The sequence below is a fragment of the Ischnura elegans genome, chromosome 2, assembly GCF_921293095.1.
Source record: "Ischnura elegans chromosome 2, ioIscEleg1.1, whole genome shotgun sequence".
In the NCBI taxonomy this organism is placed as follows: domain Eukaryota; kingdom Metazoa; phylum Arthropoda; class Insecta; order Odonata; family Coenagrionidae; genus Ischnura; species Ischnura elegans.
In genome coordinates this window covers 121,868,994-121,890,850 of record NC_060247.1, presented here as the reverse complement: position 1 = coordinate 121,890,850, position 21,857 = coordinate 121,868,994, and the positions used below count along the sequence as shown (strand labels likewise).

The 21,857-nt window shown below is 34.1% G+C and overlaps 1 protein-coding gene across 1 annotated transcript in view; it reads right to left on the bottom strand.

Annotated features, from left to right (window-relative positions):
- Window positions 1–20,146, bottom strand: part of LOC124154541 — a 57,269-nt gene extending 37,123 nt beyond the window's left edge. The window contains exons 1-6 of the mRNA XM_046528342.1: window positions 19,931–20,146; window positions 19,476–19,713; window positions 17,569–17,773; window positions 13,136–13,496; window positions 12,604–12,843; window positions 8,942–9,159 (exon numbers count right to left, since the gene is read on the bottom strand). Of these exons, the coding sequence (XP_046384298.1) occupies window positions 8,942–9,159; window positions 12,604–12,843; window positions 13,136–13,496; window positions 17,569–17,773; window positions 19,476–19,713; window positions 19,931–19,970 (1,302 nt within the window). The 5' untranslated portion in view covers window positions 19,971–20,146. The remainder of the gene's footprint in view (window positions 1–8,941; window positions 9,160–12,603; window positions 12,844–13,135; window positions 13,497–17,568; window positions 17,774–19,475; window positions 19,714–19,930) is intronic.
- Window positions 20,147–21,857: the final 1,711 nt, after the last annotated feature.

Sequence of the window (21,857 nt, the reverse complement as noted above, 5' to 3'; positions counted from 1 at the left end):
CTGCAACGTATGCAATCGTAGTATACATCGTGCTTATTCATGGCCCATATCAAACTTCCATCGGTTAAGTAATCTATAGACTCGAAACAGACAGATTTTATAAGTGTACAATTTTTCGTGTGCTCTTAGGGATATATATTAACAAGTCTCATAAGAAGAAGCCTCAACTTCTTGGAACCATTTATGTCAAATACCATGCTGAAAACGCCAATAAATTAGCAGAACATTACTTAACAAAGAGTTATACATTATTTCCAAAAAAATCTTATAAGAATTTCTTAAATAATTATAAATTGCCAACATAAGTTACGGTGACTTAAATGCATGCCGGATAAAAACCTGAAAGTTATGTGACCTGCGCAACATTCTTATAGAATGCTATAAGAAATGCAAAGTTCTTATAAGAATTTCTGTAAGACTTATAGAATCCTATAAGAATTTCTGTAAGACTTATAGAATCCTATAAGAATTCTGTAAGACTTATAGAATCCTATCAGAATTCTGTAAGACTTACAGATATCTATAAGTCTTACAGAATTCTTATAAGAATTTCTGTAAGACTTATAAGAAATTTCCAATAGGGTATAGTCTCTCTATTGGTAGGATTAAAGTACTGCCCTATTGGAAATTTCTTATAAGTCTTACAGAAATTCTTATAAGAATTCTGTAAGACTTATAGGATTCTATAAGTCTTACAGAATTCTTATAGGATTCTATAAGTCTTACAGATTTCTTATAGGATTCAATAAGTCTTATAGAAATTCTTATAGGATTCTATAAGTCTTACAAAAATTCTTATAAGAAATCTGCATTTCTTATAGAATTCTACAATCACGGGTCGCATACCTTTTAGGTTTTTATCCAGCAGGCGTGTCACCATAACTTATGTTGGCAATTGATAATTATTTAAGGAATTCTGCATAAGATAATTTTTGGAAATTATGTATAACTCTTTTTTAAGTAATGTTCTGCTAATTTCCTGGTTTTTTCAGCATGGTATTTGACATAAATGGTTCCAAGAAGCGGAGGCTTCTTTAATGCGACTTGTTAGTATATATATCGCTGAGGGCACATGAAAAATTGTAGACTTAAAAGATCTGTCTGTTTCGAGTCTACAGATTACTTGACCGATGGAAGTTCGATATGGGCCATGAATAACCACGATGTATACTACGATTGCATACGTTGCAGGATACTGTTCACATGGTTCCCCTAGCAACCTAACAACCAAAACTTTTTGGTTGTTAGGTTGCTAGGGATTGCTTTTATATGTTAATCATTCACTATGTCTTTGTGACAGCAGTTTAATAAAATAAGTCGTGTGCTTCTAACCAAAATAAGGCATTGACCTCATTTGGTAAGTATTAAAAAACTGGCATTCCTAAAATATATGTTACCTTAAACAGATAGTTTCGTTGAATTTTAAACTTTTCATCATTAATTTAGATAGGACATGTATATTTTTCAGATTGTGGCATATCTAACATAAGAGGAAGTTTTAATGAAAACAGTGTTTAATGGACAAAGTGAGTGATTTAGTCGTCTCTGAAGAGAATGAGAATGAATTTGTATGAGTATGCCAACATCTGCACAGTTATTATTTTATGGAAAATAATCAACTATTATTCTCAATCAGTGTTTCTGTGATTCCTATTATTTCCCTAAATCTTGCAATTATTGTTAGCCATATTCTACATATCCTTTTCTCCAAAATGGCATCAAATTCCATTTTGCTTTGCTTATTTCTTTCATTATCTATCCAAATCTGCATGTAGAGGTCTCGTTCTCTCTGGTATCTTAAATAAACATTGCTCATATGCATTTGATTTATCAAATTTTACTCTTCCTTCCCATATAATTTCTTGAAGTACCTATCGCCAGTGGAACTTGAATTTTATTTCATTTGCTTCTTCAATTTTCCAGGTTAAATCATATTCCATATTGCAATTCCTGTATCTTTCATTGCCTAATGATTGCCAAAGTTGTATTCAACCCTATTGGAAATTTCTTATAAGTCTTACAGAAATTCTTATAAGAATTCTGTAAGACTTATAGATATCTATAAGTCTTACAGAATTCTGATAGGATTCTATAAGTCTTACAGAATTCTTATAGGATTCTATAAGTCTTACAGAAATTCTTATAGGATTCTATAAGTCTTACAGAAATTCTTATAAGAACTTTGCATTTCTTATAGAATTCTATAAGAATGTTGCGCAGGTCACATAACTTTCAGGTTTTTATCCGGCATGCATTTAAGTCACCATAACTTATGTTGGCAATTTATAATTATTTAAGAAATTCTTATAAGATTTTTTTTGGAAATAATGTGTAACTCTTTGTTAAGTAATGTTCTGCTAATTTATTGGCGTTTTCAGCATGGTATTTGACATAAATGGTTCCAAGAAGTTGAGGCTTCTTCTTATGAGACTTGTTAATATATATCCCTAAGAGCACACGAAAAATTGTACACTTATAAAATCTGTCTGTTTCGAGTCTACAGATTACTTAACCGATGGAAGTTTGATATGGCCATGAATAACCCACGATGTATACTACGATTGCATACGTTGCAGGATATGGTTGCCATGGAAACCTTGTTTGGTTGTTAGGTTGCTAGGTATTGCTTTTATATGTTAATCATTCACCATGTTTTTGTGTGACCTGTTTAATGAAATAAGTCGTGTGCTTCTAACAAAAATAAGGCATTGACCTCATTTTGGTAAGTCTTTCAAAACTGGCATTCCTAAAATCATGTTACCTTAAACAGACAGTTTCGTGGAATTTTAAACTTTTCATCATTAATTTAGATAGACATGTATATTTTTCAGATTGTGACATATCTAATATAAGTGGAAGTTTTAATGAAAACAGTGTTTCAATGGACAAAGTGAGTGATTTAGTCGTCTCTGAAGAGAATGAGAATGAATTTGTATGAGTAAATAACCTGCACAATTATTATTTTATGGAAAATACATCAACTATTATTCTCAATCAGTGTTTCTGGGATTCTTATTAATTTCCCTAAATCTTGCACTAATTGTTAGCCATATTCTACCTATCCTTTTCTCCAAATGGCATCAAATTCCATTTTACTTTATTTATTTATTTCATTATCTATTCAAATCTGCATGTAGAGGTCATTCTCTCCTCTGGTATCTTAAATAAACATTTCTCCTATGTATTTGATTTATCAATTTTTCCTTTTCCTTCCCAAATAATTTCTTGAAGTATCCCAAGTCGAACTTGAATTTTATTTCATTTGCTTCTTCAATTTTCCAGGTTAAATCATTCCATATTGCAATTCCTATATACATATTTCATTGCGTAGTGATTGCCATAAAGCCATATTCTATTATCAGTCCATCATTCCAGGATATCGTTGGTTTCATTGCTTTTATAGTTTGTTTTAAAATGTGGGGGGCGTTAACCCTATGCAGAACCCATGACCTGAAGGACCTCTATGGTATCTCGCATTGTCTGGCGAGTCAGGTGAACTTTACAGAACTTGAATATCCTTGCTTGATGCACACTAAAGATAGACATTACATTTGGTACATGGGAAATCATTAGGTTTGCTGTGTACCAGATATAGGCACCTACATTTGGAAAAAATTAGGTATAATGCTAACTTTGTACTCTCAGGAGGGATGTAAATCTCATGTAGCTTTTTATAGAAGTTTGCACAAGTATTTTAAGCATGATGATATGATATTTATAATAAATATTTCCATGAGAAAATTTCTAATAAATAACATTTTGTAATTGATACTTTTTATGAGAAATTTTCTTATAAGAAATTTTCTTATAAGAAAAATGCCCAATTTCTGATAAGAAATTTTCTTATAGAAAAATTCTTATAAGAAATTTTCTTATAAGAAGAATTCTTATAAGAAATTTTCTTATAAGAAAAATGCCCAATTTCTGATAGGAAATTTTCTTATAAGAAATTTCCAATAGGAATTATCAGTATATCATTCTAGGCTATCGTTGGTTTCATTGATTTTAGTTTCATTTAGCATGTGGGGACATTAACCCCATACAGAACCCATGCCCTGAAAGACCTCTATGGTATCTCGCCTTGTCTGGCCAGCCAGGTAAATTTTACAGGGCTTCAATGTCCTTTTTGATGTACACTGATGATAGAAATCTACATTTGGTTCATGGGAAATCATTAGGTTTGCTGTATAAGATATAGGCGTCTACATTTGGATTGAATTAGGTATAGTGCTAACTTTGTACTCTCAGTAGGGATGTAAATCTTATGTAGGTTTTTATAGAAGTTTGCGCAAGTGTTTTAAGCATGTTGATATAATATTTATAATAAATATTTCCATCAGAAAATTTGTTATAAATATCATTTTGTAACTGATAGTTAGAAGAAATTTTCTTATAAGAAAAATCTTATAAGAAATTTCTTTATAAGAAATATGCCCAATTTCTGATAAGAAATTTTCTTATAAGAAAAATGCCCAATTTCTGATAAGAAATTTTCTTATAAGAAAAATTCTTATAAGAAATTTTCTTATAAGAAATATGTCCAATTTCTGATAAGAAATTTTCTTATAAGAAATTTCCAATAGGGTGTCAGGTATGATGTTGGCTGCTATCCAACTGGGTCATAATATCATGACTTTGTTCTTAGACACTACGACTGTTTCAAAATCCTTCATTATGAAAGGAAAAACTACTTCCACTGTCCATTCTATTTAACTAATGATTAATGTATGGATAAAAATGAATCCACATTTGCAGCAAATGGTAGATAATATGCAAGAGCTTAAAATCTAAAAGAGCTCCTAAGTCTTTCCTGCTAGACATAACATGAGTGCTGGTTTCAAAGAAGAATACCTATATGTATCTCTGCCCGCTTGATGTATGGAGCATAGTGGTGTAATCATTGATCTGATAAAATTGTTTGGCAAGGATGTGTCAACCCACAGCACAATGTCAGAAACTATGCTATCACAATCAGACACAGCACAATGCAATCCCATCATGCACAAGTTGTGCTGGAAGTAACTGCTGCACGATGCAGTTCCATCATCTTGCTCTATTGCCATCCCCCTATTGGAAATTTCTTATAAGAAAATTTCTTATCAGAAATTGGACATATTTCTTATAAGAAAATTTCTTATAAGAATTTTTCTTATAAGAAAATTTCTTATCAGAAATTGGGCATTTTTCTTATAAGAAAATTTCTTATCAGAAATTGGGCATATTTCTTATAAAGAAATTTCTTATAAGAATTTTTCTTATAAGAAAATTTCTTCTAACTATCAGTTACAAAATGATATTTATAACAAATTTTCTGATGGAAATATTTATTATAAATATTATATCAACATGCTTAAAACACTTGCGCAAACTTCTATAAAAACCTACATAAGATTTACATCCCTACTGAGAGTACAAAGTTAGCACTATACCTAATTCAATCCAAATGTAGACGCCTATATCTTATACAGCAAACCTAATGATTTCCCATGAACCAAATGTAGATTTCTATCATCAGTGTACATCAAAAAGGACATTGAAGCCCTGTAAAATTTACCTGGCTGGCCAGACAAGGCGAGATACCATAGAGGTCTTTCAGGGCATGGGTTCTGTATGGGGTTAATGTCCCCACATGCTAAATGAAACTAAAATCAATGAAACCAACGATAGCCTAGAATGATATACTGATAATTCCCTATTGGAAATTTCTTATAAGAAAATTTCTTATCAGAAATTGGACATATTTCTTATAAGAAAATTTCTTATAAGAATTTTTCTTATAAGAAAATTTCTTATCAGAAATTGGGCATTTTTCTTATAAGAAAATTTCTTATCAGAAATTGGGCATATTTCTTATAAAGAAATTTCTTATAAGAATTTTTCTTATAAGAAAATTTCTTCTAACTATCAGTTACAAAATGATATTTATAACAAATTTTCTGATGGAAATATTTATTATAAATATTATATCAACATGCTTAAAACACTTGCGCAAACTTCTATAAAAACCTACATAAGATTTACATCCCTACTGAGAGTACAAAGTTAGCACTATACCTAATTCAATCCAAATGTAGACGCCTATATCTTATACAGCAAACCTAATGATTTCCCATGAACCAAATGTAGATTTCTATCATCAGTGTACATCAAAAAGGACATTGAAGCCCTGTAAAATTTACCTGGCTGGCCAGACAAGGCGAGATACCATAGAGGTCTTTCAGGGCATGGGTTCTGTATGGGGTTAATGTCCCCACATGCTAAATGAAACTAAAATCAATGAAACCAACGATAGCCTAGAATGATATACTGATAATTCCCTATTGGAAATTTCTTATAAGAAAATTTCCTATCAGAAATTGGGCATTTTTCTTATAAGAAAATTTCTTATAAGAATTCTTCTTATAAGAAAATTTCTTATAAGAATTTTTCTATAAGAAAATTTCTTATCAGAAATTGGGCATTTTTCTTATAAGAAAATTTCTTATAAGAAAATTTCTCATAAAAAGTATCAATTACAAAATGTTATTTATTAGAAATTTTCTCATGGAAATATTTATTATAAATATCATATCATCATGCTTAAAATACTTGTGCAAACTTCTATAAAAAGCTACATGAGATTTACATCCCTCCTGAGAGTACAAAGTTAGCATTATACCTAATTTTTTCCAAATGTAGGTGCCTATATCTGGTACACAGCAAACCTAATGATTTCCCATGTACCAAATGTAATGTCTATCTTTAGTGTGCATCAAGCAAGGATATTCAAGTTCTGTAAAGTTCACCTGACTCGCCAGACAATGCGAGATACCATAGAGGTCCTTCAGGTCATGGGTTCTGCATAGGGTTAACGCCCCCCACATTTTAAAACAAACTATAAAAGCAATGAAACCAACGATATCCTGGAATGATGGACTGATAATAGAATATGGCTTTATGGCAATCACTACGCAATGAAATATGTATATAGGAATTGCAATATGGAATGATTTAACCTGGAAAATTGAAGAAGCAAATGAAATAAAATTCAAGTTCGACTTGGGATACTTCAAGAAATTATTTGGGAAGGAAAAGGAAAAATTGATAAATCAAATACATAGGAGAAATGTTTATTTAAGATACCAGAGAGAATGACCTCTACATGCAGATTTGAATAGATAATGAAATAAATAAATAAAGTAAAATGGAATTTGATGCCATTTGGAGAAAAGGATAGGTAGAATATGGCTAACAATTAGTGCAAGATTTAGGGAAATTAATAAGAATCCCAGAAACACTGATTGAGAATAATAGTTGATGTATTTTCCATAAAATAATAATTGTGCAGGTTATTTACTCATACAAATTCATTCTCATTCTCTTCAGAGACGACTAAATCACTCACTTTGTCCATTGAAACACTGTTTTCATTAAAACTTCCACTTATATTAGATATGTCACAATCTGAAAAATATACATGTCTATCTAAATTAATGATGAAAAGTTTAAAATTCCACGAAACTGTCTGTTTAAGGTAACATGATTTTAGGAATGCCAGTTTTGAAAGACTTACCAAATGAGGTCAATGCCTTATTTTTGTTAGAAGCACACGACTTATTTCATTAAACAGGTCACACAAAAACATGGTGAATGATTAACATATAAAAGCAATACCTAGCAACCTAACAACCAAACAAGGTTTCCATGGCAACCATATCCTGCAACGTATGCAATCGTAGTATACATCGTGGTTATTCATGGCCCATATCAAACTTCCATCGGTTAAGTAATCTGTAGACTCGAAACAGACAGATTTTATAAGTGTACAATTTTTCGTGTGCTCTTAGGGATATATATTAACAAGTCTCATAAGAAGAAGCCTCAACTTCTTGGAACCATTTATGTCAAATACCATGCTGAAAACGCCAATAAATTAGCAGAACATTACTTAACAAAGAGTTACACATTATTTCCAAAAAAAATCTTATAAGAATTTCTTAAATAATTATAAATTGCCAACATAAGTTATGGTGACTTAAATGCATGCCGGATAAAAACCTGAAAGTTATGTGACCTGCGCAACATTCTTATAGAATTCTATAAGAAATGCAAAGTTCTTATAAGAATTTCTGTAAGACTTATAGAATCCTATAAGAATTTCTGTAAGACTTATAGAATCCTATAAGAATTCTGTAAGACTTATAGAATCCTATCAGAATTCTGTAAGACTTATAGATATCTATAAGTCTTACAGAATTCTTATAAGAATTTCTGTAAGACTTATAAGAAATTTCCAATAGGGCCTTATTGCTTTGAATTAAGTAATACACAGTTCTGGTAAAGGTAGTTGGCACACAATCATTGCGCATCACACATCAAATAGCCATGATGCATGGTTTTTGTGAAGGAGAGCTTCAGAAGAGCAAGACAAAATCGCCGGCCTCGGTGGTGGCTGGGTAAAGTCCTCGCCTGCCAAACATGAGGTCGCAGGTTCGAGTCCCGCCTGGGTAAGTTCCCCTTATCCAGGGTATGGTTGTTCGTGTACGTTTCATTGTTGAATTTGTTGAATACCCCGATTTAAAATGGCCTACGAGAGCTGTATTTGGAGGTTTGGGAATAAATTAAAAACAAAATAAATAAATAAATAAATCCCTGTATTAAACTAACAGGATTCTGCTTCTTGAGCAATGTCTATTTGCCTTTCTGTATCAAATTTTCCCATTAGCCATTTCAAGTATCTCCACGGAGTCTATTTCACTTGCTTTACTCATGTACTCTCATTGAGACTTTTCAAACAGAAAAAATTTCCCCTAATCTTTGTAGAAAATAATTACAAAGTACATACATATTTGTTTACTGTACCCACTAATATTAAAAATGTATCACGTTTTACTCAAAAACAGATGAAAAAGAATTGTTAATGCTCCGAAAAAAATCAAAAAGTGGCTTCCTAAAAATTTACCTGGTCATGTAAGATTTGCATATTTTCTGCATTTGGATTACCATTTCCAGCTCCGAACCCATGCGCAAACTTTTCTATCCTGTTGCACCACTTCAAATTTGGATCTCCATATGCTGCCATTCCTTTCTCTGTGTAGTACATCTCCAGAATCTGTGATAACCTCAATCGCCCTTTCACATCAGAATTCCATTTAAGAGCTTCTGAGCCAAGGAGTATTCCTGCAATGAGGGAGCATCCTTGCATAAAATTGATTGAAAATTTGGTTGATTTTGATAGAATGCATCTTGATATTTACGCATTTTTTTCCTTCCATACTTAGGGTAAACAAATTTACGATACATATATTTGCAATTATGTACCATTATTCTTCCAAAACAAAAATATTTAGCATAAAAAAACAAAATATAAAAGATATACATACATATATACAGTGCAGCCACCAAGAGTTGTCCAATGACAGGCAGAACAGTCTAGTTTGGGTAGGGGGCAAGGTTGCTTAGTAAGACAGGGAAACACCCACATCACATGTAAACAAAAGACTTCCGTGAAGAAAGGAGCCAGAAGGGGCGACAAGCGTGATGCATCAACAGAAGAATCGCTTGTTTTGGTGATTTGAATAAAGGTTTATTTCGACGGTTCAGGATTTTTTCAGTGCTTAATATGCATGTGACAACGTTATATGACAAGGCGAAGGTGTGAGGTGCCTTTTGGCAGTGGCGCAGCGAGGGGGGGCCCAGAGCTCAGACAATTTTTTAAGTTTAATCTATTTTATTTAATTGGAGTAATATTACTTATAGAATAGTGTAAGGATTAATAAAATATCTCTCAGAAGGCCGTAAAACTCGCCATTTTGAACCATTATTCTTAAAAATTTTCCGGGGAGGGCCCCCGCAACTCCTGCCTACCCTGGCAGGTATTCCAAACCCTCAGACCCCCTTGTATTAGTTGTGCCTGAAACCCCCCCCCCACCCTAGCCTTAATTCCCAGCTGTGCCCCAGCCTTTTGGGGACAATGATTGGCTGCTAACCGTGCTGGCGCAGGGTTCTCCTCCCCTCCTTTTGCGCTGTCATCGCACAACTCTTACCGGCCGGACTTTTAATGTAGACTATCATAACATATGTTTGGTGATAATGAAGTAAATACATTTTTTCTTGATGATAGATCTTAATATTCACCTTCAGTATTATTTCCCTGGCAAAATTAGAATGAAAGGTGAGTCACAACAAGAATTTGTATTTCAATGATGGAATGAAAAAGCTTTTCTTTAACCTTTGTTTTAATAGTGAGACACTCATATTTCATTTTTGAAGGATACTACCCTGGTTTTTCCATACTTCATCATTTCACATAGGAACTTATTATAACCCATATCCTTATTTCTTGCATGTACAGCATCACAAGTTCATAAAAATTCATCAGATTTTTATATCATATATAATTCATTTTCATTGATACTTAACATTATCTGAATAAAAGAATAGGTTTATGCATGCAGGCCCAAAATTGCCATTTATATTTGGATAATGGAAATGAAAGATGAGTGGTGAAATAAAAAAATCTTCACCCGTCTGTAATTTTTTTGTAAATTTAAAATAAGAAAAGTCTATAGTTGCTGCCCACTTTTTACGAGTTGGTGACATTATTAGAGTTTCTGTTCATTTAGTCAATGAGGTAAAACCTTTTGCTGGGTGAAGCAGTGGCTCACAAAAGCGTACACAACAACAAACACCAATGCTTGAGCAATGCCGACTTGCAAAAAATATTGGGGGGGCCCAAACCGGGGATATTGCCCCGGGAAATTTTATAAGTGGTGAGTTTTAAGTTTTTTAAGCTTTTAGAACAGTCATATTATCAGCATTAGAACCCTGATAACTCGAATCTCGATATCTGGACACTCCGGGGAAAATCTACAAGCCTGACACATTTTTTCCTCACACCCATAACGAATTATTGAGGGGGCTCGGGCCCCCTCAGGCCCCATGGAGTTGGCGCCACTGTGCTTGAGACCAAGCAGTAGCTGACAATTGGAGACTCACTGGGAAAGTGCCTGATGTCATCAAACTATCAGCAAAAGAGTTAAGTGCATCGATTTTTCATCTCAAATCGCTTGGTAAGCAGGCAACAGGTCGGAAAACAGAAAAATAGAGGTTTCTTTTTAGGTATGTTTTTCCAAATTCTGAAAAGAAACGTTGGCAAAGCAAGAAAGACATCGCCTGTTGAATAGCACAAGCAAAGAAGGCATTTTATATAAAGATGAATTTACTTACAGCGGAGAATACATACAGAAATAAAAGTAAGGCAACAATTTATCAGATGCTACACATGGAGCGTATTCTGTATATGGGTACATGGCTTGGATGTTCACAGCTGCAGAGAAGTCAAGAGTGGAAGCATTCTAAATGTGGTGCTACTGAAGAATGATGGGGAAAAAATGGATCAACCGAGTAAGTAATGAGGAAGTGCTAAGAAGTGTGGGAGAAAAGAAACCTTTAGACCTTTTATAGACCTTAAGGAGAAGATGTGACAACTTATTTGGGTACATAATGAGACATGAATTGGCCTCATAAAAAAAATAGGGTGGTTTCATATTATTTTTTTATCGCCTAAATCGAAAGATTATTACTCCTGGAGTAAGTATTTCACGCTTTTAGATTTTTAAAAGACGATATCTATTTTTCGTGATTAAATGAAAAGTGAAAATTTTCAAGCACGCGAAAACGCGACAGGTTAAGTATGAATGCCTGGAAATCTCCGTGTGACGTCGTTCTGGTTCCCGCTGCCGCAAGTGAGGTGGCCTTGGGGCGAGGCTTTGAGCGCTGATACGATGCAGGATGCTGGAAGATAGCCGAGTACCCTGCTAGCAGGTAGCGCTTGGCTTAAATATGGATTATTATTACCTTATCAAACGAAGGAAACCTTCCGACCTTAGCCAGTTTTAATAGGTGATTACTAAGACATGTTTCCCTGAGCTCTGTGCCTCATGCATGGATTGGTAATCTCAGATGATGTAAAACTCCTATCTACTCGCATAGAAACTAAGTCCCTGTGACGTCACGTGGAGTGGCATCGCATGGGCGCCAATCTGGCCTTTTTCAAATGCGGTTAAAATTGACCATTGCCATTTGTCTAAACCGGTATTTCTGAAACCAAATAATTTGTGTATTATGAATACACTAATGGTGGGCAACAAATTGCAATCAATGCCTTTCGTTTTCTTTGATGAAGGACTATTGTAGAAGGACTGGTGGAAGGGAAGAAGGGCCCCGGGGATGGACTGGAATGAAATGCATAAAACAGGCTGTAAAGAATACAGAATATGAGAAATACACTTCTATGAAATGGATTACAGATGGGAGAGCAGAATAGAGAGCTGCAGCAAACCAATCTTACAATTGTTGACTTGCGATAATTATGATGATCACAGTCAGCAACAGCAATTTAAAACAAATAATGAACGAGCTATTTCTAAAGGCTTTCTTTCTTTGTCCTTTCCTCAAAGTCTGTAAATTTATTTGATTTGCCCTACGTTCCTAATTATAAGTATTATTACTAGAAGTTTGGCTTGTGCAGAGTCAATGAAGCATAAGATACGATAAGTCATAGAATCAAAGTATATGGGACAGATTATGGTATGTGCCAGAAGCTGTGTGAGTTATTCTTACCATCGATTCCACCCCTGATTTCAGCATCAGTCATTTGGAGATCAGTACTCCTCATCAGGTAATACCATCGTCCCAATCTAGAATCAATTGCATTGAGGTAATCAGTCGAGGATATATTGGGCCCCCCACCCCACCAGCCATCGACTCCAACAGTAATGTCTAACGACACTGATTCTCTCTCCTTCTCTGGTATTTTCATTTTATAAGGCCCCTGAAATACTGCAACTTCCGCAAGATCTCCTGAAAGTTCATAGAAAGTTATAATATTATAGTTAAGTTATTAATACTACATATAGTACTTCTTAATATTCCTTGATGAGTTATTTAACTCAAATATAACCCAGGTTGGGTACACACAGTATGGAGCACAATGAAAGACACAGAAGACTCACTGCTAGGGAATACAACCATTAAATCCTTTTTAATTTAAATTTAACTAGGAATTTGTGAAGAGGAATAAGAACATATCATGGTATTGTGCTACATTTTTGCCCTTCTATTCAGATAATTCATCCAGATATATTTCAATTACCTGCAAGGGTTGCAGCCCAAATGTTGGACACTGGTGGTAAATCATCAGAGTTCTGAAAACTAGAATCACCCCCGTGTGCATTGATCACTGCATTATTATCATTTAATTTCATGAGTTTTGCCACGGGAACCTCCTGGTATTGTAGGGCCGCTGCAATGCCTGCAATCACAGTCCCTGGGCTTATGGTGTCGCTTCTTGATGAATAAGGAGAGTGGACAGCCACCACTCCATCTTCCAAGGGGCAATCACTGAATTTGAGTGTTCTGCTTGGCTTCACGATTGGAACCCCTCGGCACGTCACACCCTCATCTCCTCTTTCCCTGCGGTCGATTGTGCTCGACAGCATGAAATGCAATGCACACTTTAAAGAGAGAAAAAGTCTAGTTATATGTATGTTAAATTGAGACTCCACACATGAAATTTAATTTATACATATGTATATCTATCTTCAGCACTCTGAAAGCAGCACATTGGGGCCTCTTACATTGATGAATTATCAATGAACAAATATGGGCGATCACAAACACCCATGAAGTGGACCAAATACCCAGGTGGTGCTCAACCCTGCAATCATCAGATTGGCAGGTGAAGACTTCACGCCTCCATGGCAGGCAAGACAAATCACAACGTGGTTTGAATCCAGGAGAAAATTCAAACTTTTTAACTTCAAATAACCAGAATCAAAGCTAAGTAAATTAATGAATTAGTATTTTGATTGTTTCTGCCTTCAGCTTAAATTGCAAAACAAGAAAACTGGCAAATATTTTTTTAGGTTTACTTCCAGGTGATAGCTTGTGAAGAAATGTATAGCATGCCCTAGTGATGAACTCTGGGAGAGAGTGATTAGACTTAATAGCTAGGCAAACCTAATATCCTCTCTCCAAGTTTTCATCTTTGAAAATATTTGCCTTGGTACCATTTTTATTGCATTATACATACCTATTCTGTTATTGACCAAATTTCACGCCATTGCAGCATTTGTTACATCGATCCTGATGGAGTTTCAGGTGAAATTACTCACATTGGGCGAACAAAAATAAATTCATCAAGTACAAATGTTCTGAACCAAAGCATAACTGGAAAATTAGAGGCTCACAAGCTAGATTGACGGAGTGATTGTTGTCAATGTAATGGAGTCAGACCGAATCCCATGTCGTGATTTCTTCATTTTTACTGATGTATTTTCACATGCACTCTGTGCTTCAAACCTTAGGCTTAGCTTATTATGGGCAATGTTTGTGAATGCTACTGTTAGCATTTGACTTGAGATGCTGGCTACAGAAATTTCAGGATTTTTGTAAGATGCTGATGAGAGCATATTGTTGCTGTTAACTCTCTGGCCTTGCCAAAGTCACTCATAAGACAGCTTGCCATATCAATTATACCCGATATAAATTGCATTCCTATCATTAAGGTGGAGGTAATAATCTGATAAAATGGCTGGATAAAGTGTTTAAGTGGCTTATTAAATTGTTTGGCACTGTAAGTAAGTTTGTTAATCATCTTAGTTCATATCTCCCTATTGGAAATTTCTTATAAGTCTTACAGAAATTCTTATAAGAATTCTGTAAGACTTATAGATATCTGTAAGTCTTACAGAATTCTGATAGGATTCTATAAGTCTTACAGAATTCTTATAGGATTCTATAAGTCTTACAGAAATTCTTATAGGATTCTATAAGTCTTACAGAAATTCTTATAAGAACTTTGCATTTCTTATAGCATTCTATAAGAATGTTGCGCAGGTCACATAACTTTCAGGTTTTTATCCGGCATGCATTTAAGTCACCGTAACTTATGTTGGCAATTTATAATTATTTAAGAAATTCTTATAAGATTTTTTTGGAAATAATGTATAACTCTTTGTTAAGTAATGTTCTGCTAATTTATTGGCGTTTTCAGCATGGTATTTGACATAAATGGTTCCAAGAAGTTGAGGCTTCTTCTTATGAGACTTGTTAATATATATCCCTAAGAGCACACGAAAAATTGTACACTTATAAAATCTGTCTGTTTCGAGTCTATAGATTACTTAACCGATGGAAGTTTGATATGGGCCATGAATAAGCACGATGTATACTACGATTGCATACGTTGCAGGATACGGTTGCCATGGAAACCTTGTTTGGTTGTTAGGTTGCTAGGTATTGCTTTTATATGTTAATCATTCACCATGTTTTTGTGTGACCTGTTTAATGAAATAAGTCGTGTGCTTCTAACAAAAATAAGGCATTGACCTCATTTGGTAAGTCTTACAAAACTGGCATTCCTAAAATCATGTCACCTTAAACAAACAGTTTCGTAGAATTTTAAACTTTTCATCGTTAATTTAGATAGACTTGTATATTTTTCAGATTGTGACATATCTAATATAAGTGGAAGTTTTAATGAAAACAGTGTTTCAATGGACAAAGTGAGTGATTTAGTCGTCTCTGAAGAGAATGAGAATGAATTTGTATGAGTAAATAACCTGCACAATTATTATTTTATGGAAAATACATCAACTATTATTCTCAATCAGTGTTTCTGGGATTCTTATTAATTTCCCTAAATCTTGCACTAATTGTTAGCCATATTCTACCTATCCTTTTCTCCAAATGGCATCAAATTCCATTTTACTTTATTTATTTATTTCATTATCTATTCAAATCTGCATGTAGAGGTCATTCTCTCTGGTATCTTAAATAAACATTTCTCCTATGTATTTGATTTATCAATTTTTCCTTTTCCTTCCCAAATAATTTCTTGAAGTATCCCAAGTCGAACTTGAATTTTATTTCATTTGCTTCTTCAATTTTCCAGGTTAAATCATTCCATATTGCAATTCCTATATACATATTTCATTGCGTAGTGATTGCCATAAAGCCATATTCTATTATCAGTCCATCATTCCAGGATATCGTTGGTTTCATTGCTTTTATAGTTTGTTTTAAAATGTGGGGGGCGTTAACCCTATGCAGAACCCATGACCTGAAGGACCTCTATGGTATCTCGCATTGTCTGGCGAGTCAGGTGAACTTTACAGAACTTGAATATCCTTGCTTGATGCACACTAAAGATAGACATTACATTTGGTACATGGGAAATCATTAGGTTTGCTGTGTACCAGATATAGGCACCTACATTTGGAAAAAATTAGGTATAATGCTAACTTTGTACTCTCAGGAGGGATGTAAATCTCATGTAGCTTTTTATAGAAGTTTGCACAAGTATTTTAAGCATGATGATATGATATTTATAATAAATATTTCCATGAGAAAATTTCTAATAAATAACATTTTGTAATTGATACTTTTTATGAGAAATTTTCTTATAAGAAATTTTCTTATAAGAAAAATGCCCAATTTCTGATAAGAAATTTTCTTATAGAAAAATTCTTATAAGAAATTTTCTTATAAGAAGAATTCTTATAAGAAATTTTCTTATAAGAAAAATGCCCAATTTCTGATAGGAAATTTTCTTATAAGAAATTTCCAATAGGGAATTATCAGTATATCATTCTAGGCTATCGTTGGTTTCATTGATTTTAGTTTCATTTAGCATGTGGGGACATTAACCCCATACAGAACCCATGCCCTGAAAGACCTCTATGGTATCTCGCCTTGTCTGGCCAGCCAGGTAAATTTTACAGGGCTTCAATGTCCTTTTTGATGTACACTGATGATAGAAATCTACATTTGGTTCATGGGAAATCATTAGGTTTGCTGTATAAGATATAGGCGTCTACATTTGGATTGAATTAGGTATAGTGCTAACTTTGTACTCTCAGTAGGGATGTAAATCTTATGTAGGTTTTTATAGAAGTTTGCGCAAGTGTTTTAAGCATGTTGATATAATATTTATAATAAATATTTCCATCAGAAAATTTGTTATAAATATCATTTTGTAACTGATAGTTAGAAGAAATTTTCTTATAAGAAAAATTCTTATAAGAAATTTCTTTATAAGAAATATGCCCAATTTCTGATAAGAAATTTTCTTATAAGAAAAATGCCCAATTTCTGATAAGAAATTTTCTTATAAGAAAAATTCTTATAAGAAATTTTCTTATAAGAAATATGTCCAATTTCTGATAAGAAATTTTCTTATAAGAAATTTCCAATAGGGCTAACTCAAAAACTCAGGAACTACATAAAATATATGTGGCAATTTGCCATGGGTTATTCCACTGAGGATTAAACATCAGCCGATTACTACCATAACTTCTGAAAAGTTTCCTGTCAAATTACATTCCTCTCTAAGTTTTTGCAAAACAAAGTTGCCCAAAAAATTGCCAGTGTAAATCCAGCTTAAATCCAGGTTGGTTGGGAATTGGTGATGGTAGAGCTCACTCTCTAATAATCCAAAGCAGTGTTTCTTACACAAAGGGTGATGGATATGGTATTTTAACTGATAAAAATTCAATATCTATTGAAACCAAGATGGAATCTCACCTTTTCGTGTGAATCCAAGGTTGAGTTAGGAAACAGCACTGCATTCCCTGGGATAAGCTCTCCAAGCAGAATTTTATAACGATTGAATTGCCAGCCTATGGCAGCATACGGAATGACTCCTTCCAGTCCATTTGTTACATTGGTGTTGCTGATTTTATCATAGTTAGGCATATTTGGCATGCGTTGTATGCCATCCAAACGAAATCTGTGGAATGAAAATTTTGTTTTCTGGGATTTTGGGCACTTAAACCCTTTTACTGCCATTCCATTTCGGGTGGGATGTGCAAAGACTGCCGGAATTTGCAACATTTCAGATTTTAAAAATTTTCAGCAACTTAATTTTATTTAATACTTCTAGATTTTTTCCCAATAGTTAAGATATATTTATGTCTTATAACTATAGATAGATTATGGGGGTTTACTTAAATTACAGCCGTTGAAAAGGCCACAATCACGAAAAAAAAGTTAAATAAGTTGGGCCGATAAATCAGCCCCTGGCAGTTTTCGCTCAACCAGCCAGGGCCAATATATCGGCCCGGTGGCAGTAAAAGGATTAAAAAATCAATGATGGAGGTGTAAAAATATTATATTATGGAGTACTTATTGAATCATAGAAATTAATTGTATTGAATGGCATATGAATAAATAGGAGAATATTCATCCAAAGATTTGGGTGTGTTCAATAATGCTGAAATTATTATTGTTAGTTGTAATTGTAATAGGGATCAGTGGCAAATCGTGATGTTCTAGCTTTGCCATATGTGTGGCGGGTGAGCCATTTCCAGGGGTGATTTAAAAAAATTAAATTCAATCTGCATGAATGAAACAATGCTTAAAAATCATGAGGTCTATGCTGGGGGCTCAGAAGGCTCCAAGGCCACAAAGGGCTCCATGGGCCGTTTTGAACTTGTTGCCTCCCAGTGGTGTAGCAAGGGGATCCGGAAGGTCCCGACCCCCTCCCTGAAATATAAACACACAATTATTTCCCAGTGTAAAAGTAACAAAAACATTGCAAAATCATGCATTTACAAAATATTTCCTTAACAAATGAAGTTTTTTTTCAATTATGAAAAATGTTAAAATTAGTGTAAAACCCATTACTTAGTACCCTGTTTTTGAAAAATTTTCACTCCTGCTTTCGGCCCCCCCCCCAAACGAAATTCCTGGCTACGCCACTGTTGCCTCCCTTGGGTAACCACAGGGCCGGATTTGAACAGGTGTTAGGTGGTGATCCAATTTCGATCAAAGTGTGGATCCAAGACCCTGATTTCACCCAACAACTGTTAGTATTGGAGAGAGTTCCGCTAAGCTAGTTGTCTCCTACGTGGATTTATTGTAGGCATTCACCACACGTGAAAAATATTTTGGGGGGTCTGAGGCCCCCTCCTTGTGGTCATGTGCCTGTTCCAATTGGATTGTGGATCCACTTCAATGGATTGTTTCTGATGCTGTGTTCTGTTCCTCAGTGGAACTTTTCACTGGAACTCATGCATGGATTAGGGACCAGAACAGATGAATTCCTATATGAATTATACTATCCGTTTGGCAAAATATATCAGTTAATGAATTGTTTCTGTCATACCTAAAAATACAGTGAGGGTGTAAGATGATATTCTCTGTGTCGCTCTGAAAGATATCAATTCTTAATTGTTCAAGCTATCTATGCTGAGGATGTTGCCTCCCAGTTTCCAGCAGCTCCCAGCCTAAATTGGGTGAAAGCTAAGCAAGGTGCTTTGTTTACTCATATGTAGCTGCTTTTGATGATTGTTGTTATCCTTTGCATTCCATTAAGTTCATGTACCTATTTAATCATTCTGCCTCAAATCCATATGCCCACTGCGTATTCAAGGTATGACTGGACGAGTGATAAATAGCTTATCATTGGCATAAATAAAAATTTCTCTTACCTGTGTAAAAGAGAATATGACATCACTCTCGCATCAAGAACTCCACCAACATATGATGTCAACTTCTCTGTATGCTCATTTCTTTCTGCTTTCTGTAGAAGAGAGATTAGTGTTCCCATTGTAGATGGCAATCTGAGGGCACGGTCTCTCAAAGTAGGATCACTGTAGCATTCTTGTAAGTAATGTGGTATGCTATTAGGCACTGTCTCTTGAGAATTGATTTGCACCACCAAAATATCTGTTAAGAGAGTTGTAAATTAAAAAGTTAAAATAGGCAAATGGCATTCATTTTAGGAAAACTATTATGATAAATTTTAATGAGGCATGTCACACTTTTCTCAAAACAATCAATTAATTCCTTTCAAGGTGCTCATCATGGATAATTACGCATCTGTTAAGAATATTTGCATTCTAAACATTTTATAACTCTTCGATATGTTTTCATTTTTACTTACTGTGAACCACAAAAAGGCACAGGCAGGCTAGCCACCCCATCTTAGCAATGGCTTATTAACTGCATAAGAACTACCTACTTATCGTTTATACACTGACTGGTAAATATCATCAATTTGGCGTCTAAAAATAAGTCAAATTTAGAAAATTTCTGACATATTTCCAGTTTGGCTGCACTACAGCCATATGAGACATTTGGTGCTTGAGAAAGATAAGGTTGGGAGTGTACCTGAGAGATAAGTAGAAATCGTGATAAGGAGTTAACCTCACTCAGATAAGAATTTTAGCATTCTTCCCTATTGGAAATTTCTTATAAGAAAATTTCTTATCAGAAATTGGACATATTTCTTATAAGAATTTTTCTTACTATAAGAAAATTTCTTATAAAATTTTTCTATAAGAAAATTTCTTATCAGAAATTGGGCATATTTCTTATAAGAAAATTTCTTGTAAGAATTTGTCTATAAGAAAATTTCTTATCAGAAATTGGGCATATTTCTTGTAAGAATTTTTCTTATAAGAAAATTTCTTCTAACCATCAGTTACACAGTGTTATTTATAACAAATTTTCTGATGGAAATATTTATTATAAATATTATATCAACATGCTTAAAACACTTGCGCAAACTTCTATTAAAAGCTACATAAGATTTACATCCCTACTGATACAAAGTTAGCATTATACCTAATTCAATCCAAATGTAGACGCCTATATCTTATACAGCAAACCTAATGATTTCCCATGAACCAAATGTAGATGTCTATCATCAGTGTACATCAAAAAGGACATTGAAGCCCTGTAAAGTTCACCTGGCTGGCCAGACAAGGCGAGATACCATAGAGGTCTTTCAGGGCATGGGTTCTGTATAGGGTTAATGTCCCCACATGCTAAAAGAAACTAAAATCAATGAAACCGACGAAAGCCTAGAATGATAGACTGATAATTGAATACGACTTTGGCAATCACTACGCAATGAAAGATACAGGAATTGCAATATGGAATATGATTTAACCTGGAAAATTGAAGAAGCAAATGAAATAAAATTCAAGCTCGACTGGGGATAGGTACTTCAAGAAATTATATGGGAAGGAAAAGTAAAATTTGATAAATCAAATGCATATGAGCAATGTTTATTTAAGATACCAGAGAGAATGACCTCTACATGCAAATTTGGATAGATAATGAAAGAAATAGACAAAGTAAAATGGAATTTGATGCCATTTGGAGAAAAGAATATGTAGAATATGGCTAACAATAAGTGCAAGATTTAGGGAAATTAACAGGAATCCCAGAAACTTTGATTGAGAATAATAGTTGATGTATTTTCCATAAAATAATAATTGTGCAGGTTATTTACTCATACAAATTCATTCTCATTCTCTTCAGAGACGACTAAATCACTCACTTTGTCCATTGAAACACTGTTTTCATTAAAACTTCCACTTATACTAGATATGCCACAATCTGAAAAAATATACAGTGAAACCTCGATATAACGACACCCCACGGTGCACTAATAAACACTCGCTATAGCGAATTGTCGCTTTACCGGAGGTGGAGCAAATAATAGCTAATATACCTGTTGCGAACAGATATACAGGAACAGGAGTGGTGCGGCGACAGATAAACATCTATCCGATAAACGTAAGCATAAATCCAGACGATAGGCGATGTTTTTTTGCATCACTAAATTTCCTTACTCAAATAACGACTAACTATTCAAACAATTTATAAGCGCCGCACTGAATAAAAATCATGCAAAGCATTGTTTCGTCAATCATTATATTTATCGAACGACAGTTTACCACATAAATTTGAGACTGAGCACTCCATTAACTTCATTTCTAACAGATCGCTAGCAATTACAGAGGTCAAGGAGTCTTGATGAAAGTCTTCCGGCGGTGAAACCCTCGCTATGGCGAGAGCCA